At 40.3% G+C, this 9,563-nt stretch overlaps 3 protein-coding genes across 4 annotated transcripts; 1 reads left to right on the top strand and 2 right to left on the bottom strand.

Annotated features, from left to right (window-relative positions):
* LOC105156815 lies at positions 2,650 to 4,422 on the top strand. Of its 2 annotated transcripts, none has more exons than XM_011073042.2 (2): positions 2,650 to 3,678; positions 4,211 to 4,422. In XM_011073042.2, the coding sequence occupies exons 1-2, from the start codon at positions 2,895 to 2,897 to the stop codon at positions 4,303 to 4,305; spliced, it is 879 nt and encodes a 292-aa protein (XP_011071344.1). In that variant the 5' UTR covers positions 2,650 to 2,894; the 3' UTR covers positions 4,306 to 4,422. The 2 variants fall into 2 exon arrangements, with proteins under 2 accessions (XP_011071344.1, XP_011071343.1); XM_011073041.2 differs by having other exon boundaries at positions 2,657 to 3,681.
* Positions 4,561 to 5,862, bottom strand: LOC105156813 (probable E3 ubiquitin-protein ligase RHA4A). Its single transcript, XM_011073040.2, has 3 exons — positions 5,511 to 5,862; positions 5,249 to 5,334; positions 4,561 to 4,938 (listed from the first exon to the last, which is right to left on the bottom strand). The coding sequence occupies exons 1-3, from the start codon at positions 5,721 to 5,723 to the stop codon at positions 4,665 to 4,667; spliced, it is 573 nt and encodes a 190-aa protein (XP_011071342.1). The 5' UTR covers positions 5,724 to 5,862; the 3' UTR covers positions 4,561 to 4,664.
* LOC105156812 (pentatricopeptide repeat-containing protein At1g09900) lies at positions 7,096 to 9,444 on the bottom strand. The gene has a single exon (XM_011073039.2). It carries the CDS (start codon positions 9,267 to 9,269, stop codon positions 7,467 to 7,469), a length of 1,803 nt encoding a protein of 600 aa, XP_011071341.1. The 5' UTR covers positions 9,270 to 9,444; the 3' UTR covers positions 7,096 to 7,466.

Raw genomic sequence — 9,563 nt, 5'->3', positions numbered from 1 at the left:
TGGAACTGTCAGGGCTTAAAGTCCCCTTGGACAGTTCGGGTACTTGGTGAGCTCATTCGGCTCCACAACCCGCCTTGGTCTTCCCCTTTAGACTAAGTGCAATAAACTTAAGTGCGATAATCTTAAGGAGAAGTTTAACTTATTTGCTATCAATGTGGATTCCTGTGGTAAGGCAGGGGGCTTGATGCTTTTGTGGCGGAAAGACGTCAATGTGATAGTGCACTCCTATTCTATCTCACATATTGTCGTCGTGGTTTCCAAGGATGATGGAACTGAATGATGGCGCTTCACCGGAGTGTATGGCATCCGAAAGCTTCTAGGAGGACATAGACTTGGCAGCTGCTGCGGTCTCTCCTTCAGCATTCTCCCTATCCATGATTATATGCTGGGGATTTCAATGAAATTTTATCCCAAGACAAGAAGACGGGGGCTCCTAGACCCCGCAAACAAATTGAGGACTTCCAGGTATGCCTTTTTTACTACCAACTTTCAGACTTGGGATTCCGAAGGAACAAGTTTACCTGGAGCAATCATCGCTAGGAGTCTGATACCTTTGATGTTCGGTTGGACCGTGCGTGTGATTCACCGGATTGGCAATCTTTATCTCCCCTTGCGATACTATTAACAAAGTGAGCTCACAGTTCCGATCACACTCCTCTCATTATGTTGTTAGCCGATCAACCAACTTGGATTGAGGGTAGGTGGAGGAGACTTTTCCATTTCGAGGCGATGTGGATCCGTGCTATTGGATGCAGAGACAATATCAGCTGGGCGTGGGACAATTCATGCACAGATTTAGTAGGGGACCGGCTCGTCCCTAACTTGTGTAATGTGCGCTAGGAACTGGCCACATGGGAGATATTGAGCTTTGGTAGTGTGAAAAAAGCAAGTCAAGGAGCTTGAGGAGGAGTTGTTGGGCCTCCCCGACGGTTCGAGGAGTGCGACGACTCTGTCGTGAAGGGCGGAGTTGCATGAGAAATTAAATGAGCTTCTTGCTTGGGAGGGATCATGTGGAAGCAACAAGGAAAGGCCAGTGGTTGTGTGAAGGGGACTTGAACACTGCTTTTTTTCATGCGAGTGCTAGCGCTAGGCAACAAAAGAACTCTATCTCTCGTCTTCGACGTAGGGATAGGTCTTGGAGTATCTCGGCCAAAGGGGTGTAGCAGATCATCATCGATTACTTTTAGGAATTCTTTACTTCAGTTAAGCCTTCAGACGAGGACATTGAGGCAACCATAGGGGGCTTACGTCAAGAGTCGGTGCTGAGATGAACTAACAGTTGCTCCAACCTTATTCAGCGAATGAGGTAAAGACTGCTCATGTATCCCTATATGTCTTCAAAAAATACTGGCATATAGTTGTGTCTGATGTTATATCTTTTGTCCTAGCTTTCTTGAAGAATATAGTTTTTCTATCCTAAATTAACTACATGTATATTGTGCTTATTCTGAAGTGTTCTAATCCTGAGACCATGCGTCAGTTCTGTCCTATCAGTCTTTGCAATATTGCAATATTACATATAAGATTGCATCTAAGGCAATAACTAATAGATTAAAACCATTTCTCTCTTCTATTATATCCAAAACCCAATCTGCTTTCTTGCCCAATAGACTCATCACTGATAACGTCTTAGTTGCTCATGAGATCAATCACTATCTGGCGCACAAGCACTGGGGTTCGGTGGGTCACGCAGCCCTTAAAGTAGACCTTAGTAAAGCTTACGATTAAGTGGAATAGATCTTCCTTGAGAGAGTTCTTGCTAACTATACCATGCCTTTTGGTATGGTATATTGTACCTTGCATGGTCGTTACAATTTGGATGATATGTTTTATTCCATATGCGGGGTTACATTTCACCTGTTCTAAAAGCACAGAAGCAACATGAACCCTATCTAGATTACCATGTTCATGGAACATATCATTCAATATAAATGTATAGTCCCCCCATATTGGTTATTATCCACCTTCCAATTTTTTATTTTAAAATTCCTCGTAACTCCCATCTACATCACATATCTGGAAATAAATATCAATGAGTCGACTAATGATGTATGCTTATACGTTAACAAATATACAAACATATACATATATATATGTATATATATATATATATATATATACTTGGCTTGCGCTGCTTATAGACCGCTTTCCACTTGACTTTCAAACTCCCAGTTACAAAATATTTGGGATGTGCATATCGTATCGAGTGATCTTTCACCGCCTGTATTAAGGCTTCTTTATTTTTGAAAAGCATTCTCACTTCATGTTTGCCTTCATTCTTATCATAAAATTTTGTATACTTCATGGTTGGTACATCAATGGAATCCACGGGTACCTTCGAGAATATTTATTTAAAAAATGGTATAGAGCGGTAAAATGTTTGTTGAGTATTTCTGTGTGGCATATCTGGTTCAAATGGTATTAGTTATTCAAATGTAATGTAATAAATATGTATAAAATTTTAATTTTATACCGAATCCCCATACAACAAAATAAATATTGTATTAATTTATATTAATTTTCTTATATAAACTTATACATCAAAATTAAGGAGCCTTAGTTGTTTGTTCAAAAGACTATAGTGAAAGCTTCTTCTCAATCTCACTCAAGTTTTCAACCTTGTGCAGTGGAAGTGGATCCCAGGCAGGCAACATATGTCTGCAATAGTCAAAAAAGCACCTCACACATCCAGTAATTTGCGGTGTACTTCTCATCATTTTGCCTCTCCTTTTTTCTCCAATCAGTATCTCTATCTCCCCTATCCCAACACATTGCCTCAAAACTGCACCACTTCTCTTTCATTTTTTCAAAAGCACCAACCTTTTTTTTCCAACATCTAACCTCAAATCCTACGTAAAAACAATCATCAAAACCAGTTCTTGTTCTCTCCCACAATGACCTCTCAAGCTCCATCCTTTATACTACTTTTCGGGTTTAAACTTACAGTCTTGATCGTATTTCTACAGTTCTTGGCAGCCACCAGCTCTCTCTGCCGCACTTTCTGCAACAACATTCCCATTAACTATCCCTTCGGCATTGACGACGGCTGCGGCGCCCCCCAATTCCGCCGCATTCTCAACTGCTCTGCCACCGACCTCTTCTTCCTCACTCCCTCCGGTAGTTACAAAATCCAAACCATAGACTACAACAAGAAAACCGTCGTAGTATTCGACCCCTCCATGTCCACCTGCTCCATCCTCCAGCCTCACCACGACTTCATTATGACGGAAATCCAGTACGCCACCATTCCCCCGTCCCCGGACACTATTTTCGTCCTCATGAACTGCTCCATCGACTCGCCAGTGCTCAACCACTACAGGTCCCTATGCTTCAACTTCTCCGGCCACTCGTGTGACGAGCTCTACGGCAGCTGCACCTCCTTCAAGCTCTTCCACATTCTCTCAAATGCCACGCCACCGTGCTGCTTCACGACGTACGATACGGTGAAGTTCATGAGCATGAATATACTGGACTGCACGCATTATACTAGTGTGTATAATGTGGATGCGTTAAAGGGGGTTGGACCATTGGACTGGCTTTATGGGATTAAACTATCTTATAGCCTGCCTGATTTGGGATGTGAGAGGTGTGCCAAGTCGGGGGGGACTTGTGGGTTTGATGTTGAGACGGAAGGGTTCGTCTGCATTTGCTCTACCACCACCAATGCTACAAGAGACTGTGGTAATAGCTGATGATGAATACCCCTTCTTTTCATCATCTTCTCCTCTTTTGTGTTTTTGGAGAAAATATATGAATTGATCTTGTGGAACAAAACAATACATAAAGTAATTTTGATGGTTCAAAAGCGATTAAAATAGGACAAGAATCCTATATATTTGGCCTCTCCACTTCTCCAATGACATTCTCTTCTTGTTTTTACAATCAAAAGAAGTTGAAAACTTTGTACTTTCTTTAAATTGTAGTAAAGACAGCTTTCCTCATTTTATAGGTAGTTTTAGTGTGACCAAGTGTGGATAAATTGAGTTACCAAATCACTTTATTTGAGTAACCTTACAAGTTTATTTTGTTATTGAAATCGAATGAATCCATTCTTAGGGCTAGGAGGAGAACATGGAGTTTTCCACAGGTTATAATTTTGTATTATCCTTTTGTGTGTGTGGGTGTGTATATATATATATTATATTAATGTTGTATTGTGGCCAACTCTATGATCGTTGAAATGAGCTTCTTCTTTGTTTGGTGTACTTAGGTGGAGTAAGTGCTATAAACGGAGGAAAGAGTTATGGAGCACCTTCATTGTTGGGAGTATTTGTTTTGCTTCTCAGAGCAATTTCGAATGTATAAGTCCAATCCAGATTATTCATTGTAATCTTTTTCATTCCCCTGTTTTTAACTTAGCTCACTGACTATATAGCATTTCATTCTGCATTCAGGGAATTTAATCCCAAGTCTTTTGTGGAAGCCTGTCTACTTTTTTATTAAGATGCTGCTATGTTGAGGATTCACAGATAATATTTTCGAGCTTTAAGCAAACTGATATGCATACTTATATTTCTTGTAACTCTATTCTTAGGGGGAAAAGAAATGGTAAGTGAGCTTTAAGCCATTTTCTCAAAAAATTGCACAACTTACTTGGTAAAAGCCATGTATTTTTTTACATAGACCTGTATGAACTACCACCACATGACCCCGCAGGCCTTGTGCTATGCTGCAAAGGCAGTCACTGTGGCAGAAGTACCGCCACCTTGATGGTTGTTAGAGTCTCTGTTTACAAGCATCAAGTTGGCTGGAGAAGTGGGTGTCTGATGGTGGTGGGATCCAGAGTTATTGCCAGAGACAACAGGGGACCTACAAAGTGGACAAGTTGAATTTTTGAGCAGCCAGCGCCGGAGGCAGTCAATGTGGAATATGTGCTTGCAAGATGGAACTTGAATCAGCTCTTCTTTCACCTCAAACTCTCCTAAGCAAACACAGCACCTGAACGTTCCATGAATATTGGTGACTGATTAGAACATGATATCAAAGAATCCTGTGGTGAAAGTGGTCTAGTTCAGTTATTCTGAGACTAGCAGTTAATAATTATATGGAAGAAAAAAGTGTATTGCTTCTTAGTGGTTCTAGCATATGTCCTTGTCTAAAGAAAAAAGTTAAAAAATTCCCACAATCTTCAACCTGGATCGTCCGTCCACTTTTGTGACCCAATATCCATTCCAGTCTTATCAATGTAGTAGTCCATGTTTGATTCCAAAGAGTAAAGAAAGATTTATGTGCTGGTGGAACAACTTACAGTGAATCCCTTGCTTCCATATCTTCATTAAACAAGACTGTGCACAGCTTGTCGTTCAGCTCATTTTTCAAATCCGAATCAGAAGGCTGGACAACAAAATGAGGAAAAATGTGCAAATTTTCATTATTGCATACATGTTCAGTTAGACAAACGCTGCAAAACAAAATAACAAGGAGTAATTTCAAAGCAATAGGCGGTTTTGAATGTAATTATCTGTATATGCAATCTCGGTATGACAGATCACAGAGGTGGTAAAGCTTACTGTTGTGATGTTAGTATCATGGATAGTCCTTGGAAGACGAGGTGGAGTTGATGAGATACCAGAAGCTCTTCGCTTGAGGTAGAACAAGTAGAACAAAAGAAAAAGAATGACTGAGAAGAGGATAGGAATGGAGAATATGAATGCCTGATAAAGCTTAATTTGGATTGCTTCAGGATATTGCCGAGGAGGGCTTTGGGACTGAGGTGAATCCATCAATCTTTCTTGATGGAGCTTCAACTGTCTGAGAAAGGAGGGGTTAAAGTTTGGGGCTGTTTAAGGATATTTGTGATACTTATAAAAGTGTCATATATATTTTGGTGCAACTCTGATAATAAAGAAGTTGCAATGTGCCCTTTTGAGATGAATCAATATATTCTTTCTTGCTCCCTTTTTGTGGAATGGGACAACCCCACTAAGTATGTTGGTCCCATCAATCATTCATCCTAATCTCCTTAATATCTCCTAAAAGCTAGTGATATTAGCAATATTTGCTTCAGTTGACAGGTAACTTTGATTTCATTCGACATACACATGCTTTAATCAGATTTCGGAGGACTCAACTTGCTAACCACTATGATACACAGACTTCAGGTTCCAACCGAGAACGAAGCACCGAATGGCGCTTTTCCTGGTTACATGATGTGCAAGTTGATATGAGGATTTTGATGTACAGAGTTTGAGCTCTTGCCAAGGGAATTCATACTACTTTCCGTTACCAGGGCGCACATGTGTTCTGCTGACTCAACCGTTTCGAAGAGATCACGTCTTAGAAAAGGTTTTTAGGTGCAGGCCGAAAGGAAACTTCTAACATGGTATATCTTGGGGAAAATTTAGGTATGGGTTGGCAGTCATGAAGTTAACACTGCAGATGGTATTGGGAAAGTGAAATCGGCTTAAATGGTGCTGATTGACACATTTCTGAATTTTAGTTATCAATCATTTCTATTAGCAATTTTAGTACTTACATATGATGTGGGGTTGTGAAGGGAAAGCACTTACAACGCGTGTTTGATCAAGTTATGTTTCACCAGTATTTGCTTCAAAAGGAAAGAAGATGAGGTCGTTTTTTTTTTGGAACAAAGAAGACGAAGTCTTTTGAGACAATGGAAAGTACATAGTCAGTGTGACAAATATATACTCGTAGAAACTGTATAAGTTTATCAGGGTGGGTGAACAATATCATGATATATGTTTTAGTCTCCAAAGAGTTTTTGCCATCTAAAGCATATTCTGAATTCAATTCATTCACAGTGAATGTCTTTGATTCATACCCTTTTGGAAGGTAGGGTAGACTTTCCAGTTAAAAGCCAACCATTTCAATATCGAGCAGAAAAATGGTTTCAATGTGATTAAACTACGGTACATGTCCAAGAGGAAAGCAACCAAACACTAGCGTAAAGATCTTTCTCTCTTTCATGACACACTTTTCAAATTAAGTACCACTCAATGCATTTCACATAGAGATGACGAGGTTAAATCACAAACTCCTTTTCAATCTTTGCAGAGGCGAATGATCAGAGAACCGGTAGCATGAAGTTGTCAAACTGTAAGGTCCAACAAAGTAACAGCATGAAAAACAGTTGCAAGATTTAAATAATTCGGAAGAATGTATCTAGTTGTAAAATACTTACTGATTGATACATGACATAATGCTGCATGCATGAAAGGAAAAGAAAAAGAACTAGTTGCATCGTTATAGCGTTCAGAGATGTTGCATTGAACATTCAGCAAAGAACTTTGCACATCATATTTTGTGTATAACTGCAAAATTTAGGGTTTTCTACGTTGTTCGTAGACCACTTGAAGGAACCCAGGTAAATAATGGAAGATAGCCTGGGGCCCAAGGGTTTGATGTGCTGAGATACTTGGATAATTTAGTGCCCAAAGACTAATGAACCAGACCAAAATGTTCATTAGATATCAGAGTCTGGCCAAAATGGACAACATGAATTCAAGCTAAAATTTGACCGCCACCTGATCCGCAGAACTTTTCTTCACAACTCCTCGAGAGCAAAGCTCATTCAACAACTCTAAAGCCTCTTTTGTGAAGCCTTCATAAGCTAGACCTTCAATGAGAATAGTGTAAGTTGATTCAGTAGGCTTGCATCCTTTTGATACCATATAGACCAAGAAATCAATGGCACGATCTGTTTGGCGAGCCTTGCAGAGTCCTAACATGATAGAGTTGTAGGTGATAGCATTAGGCCTGACCCCCGAACCTTCCAACTCTTTGAAGAACTTGATGGCTGCTTCGACCTTTCCTTCTCTACTAAGTCCTCCCACAAGTGAAGAGTAGGTAATGATATCAGGTTTCAGACCTCTTTCCCGCATCTCAACCAACAACTGCATAGCTCGTTCTGTTTTTCCCATTTTGGAAAGCCCATCAATCACTGTATTGTAGGTAATCAAAACAGGTGAACAACCTTTACTATTTAGCTGATTAAGAATTTCAACTGCAATATCAACCTTCCCATCTTTGCATAGAGCTGTGAGCAATGTATTATACGTCACAATATCAGGATAACACCCCCGGGAAACCATTATCTCTAGATACTCAATAGCCCTATCCATCTTCTTTTCTTTACAGAAACCATGAAGTAACGGATTATAGCTCAAGGAATTTGGGGTGCAACCATGTTTAGGCATCTTCTCCAAAATATCAATTGCTCGGCCCAGTAGTCCTTTCCTACATAAGAAATTAATCAAAATATTAAACGTAACAACGCTAGGAGAACAGCCTTTCCTAAGCATCTCAGCTAACATTTTCTCAGCATCGATCCACCTGCCTGTACTGCACATACTGCGCAATATAATATTATGTGTGATAACATTAGGTTGGCAACCATATGATGGCATATTATTCAAGAACTTGATTGCCTCATCCAACCTCCCTTCCTTGCAAATCCCATTTATAAGGACATTATAAGTAACAACATCTGGCTTACATCCTTTGCTCCTCATTTCATCCAAGAGTTTCATAGCCTGCCCCACCCCACTTTCCTTGCATGTGGCTTCAATCAAAATCGTGTAAGTTATCACATCCGGGTAGCACTCCTTTTGCAGCTGCTGATTAAGAACATCCATGGCTTGTTTCAATTTCCCACTATCACACAGAGTACGGAGAATTGTATTATATGTGACAACATCAGGAGCAACACTCATCCGGTCCAGGACCTTCAATGCATTATGTATCTCCCCCGACTTACAATACCCACTAATCAACACATTATAAGTTATAACATCAGGAACAGCTCCGGAGTCCTCAAGAATTTCCATAACCCTCGTAGCCTTCTTAGTCTTCCCAATTCTACAAAACCCACGAATCAAACTTGTACATGGGATAATATCAGGAATGTCACCCCGACAAACCATGTTTTCAAGATGCTTAAACCCTTCCTCCAGCTCCCCATTCCTCACCAACCGGCGGAGGTAGTTATTACTCTCAAATTCCTGAAAACTATGAGATGAATTCCCTTGCACTTGCCCTTGTGCTTTGCCATGTGGGCTTCTCTCGACATTTGACAACCTTAACCTACCATTAGTGCCAAAAGTTTCAACAACTGAAACAGCTAATACCTTAACGCCAGAGCCCCTTTGTTTCCTACACCCTCGCTTCTTCAAACCCGGTATAATAGCAGAGAACAACTTAGAACAGTGAAAAATTCTATCTTTAGTATAAGTAGAGGTTTGCTCAGGTATATCATAGTGAAATGAGCAAAAATTTAGATGGGCTTGCTTGGTGGGAACCATTAACTCCATGGTCGACCAAAAAATTACAATTTCGGATACTTATGTAGTCGGCAAGAAAGCTGATAAATGATATATGAAATAAAGAAAGCTTACTGTCGAACTACTCTTTCACAACTCCTTTCCAACCCCAATTGTCCACCACCTCTCCCAGTAGTCGACCGCGACCACGACCGCCCATGGTTTCTGTTGTCTGCTTCTTATCCTGTGGTTTCAATTTCGGACCAAATATTATTGGCAGAAACAGGCCGGCCTTTTAACTAAAGCTGACGGCAAAAGCCCATTCGGATTTTAGACCACACCACA

This window comes from Sesamum indicum, linkage group LG3 (assembly GCF_000512975.1).
Source record: "Sesamum indicum cultivar Zhongzhi No. 13 linkage group LG3, S_indicum_v1.0, whole genome shotgun sequence".
Classification (NCBI taxonomy): Eukaryota; Viridiplantae; Streptophyta; class Magnoliopsida; order Lamiales; family Pedaliaceae; genus Sesamum; species Sesamum indicum.
This window is presented reverse-complemented; position numbering and strand designations above follow the sequence as displayed.

Bases quoted from the DNA above. Each gene is read 5' to 3' on its own strand.
- LOC105156815 (XM_011073041.2), top strand. From the start codon at position 2,895: ATGACCTCTCAAGCTCCATCCTTTATACTACTTTTCGGGTTTAAACTT. The intron at 3,682-4,210 runs GTAATAGCTGAT...TGGTGTACTTAG, and splicing joins CAATGCTACAAGAGACTGTG to GTGGAGTAAGTGCTATAAAC.
- LOC105156813 (XM_011073040.2), bottom strand. From the start codon at position 5,723: ATGGATTCACCTCAGTCCCAAAGCCCTCCTCGGCAATATCCTGAAGCA. The intron at 5,335-5,510 runs GTAAGCTTTACC...TTTGTTGTCCAG, and splicing joins ATGATACTAACATCACAACA to CCTTCTGATTCGGATTTGAA. The intron at 4,939-5,248 runs GTAAGTTGTTCC...TGGAACGTTCAG, and splicing joins ATGGAAGCAAGGGATTCACT to GTGCTGTGTTTGCTTAGGAG.
- LOC105156812 (XM_011073039.2), bottom strand. From the start codon at position 9,269: ATGGAGTTAATGGTTCCCACCAAGCAAGCCCATCTAAATTTTTGCTCA.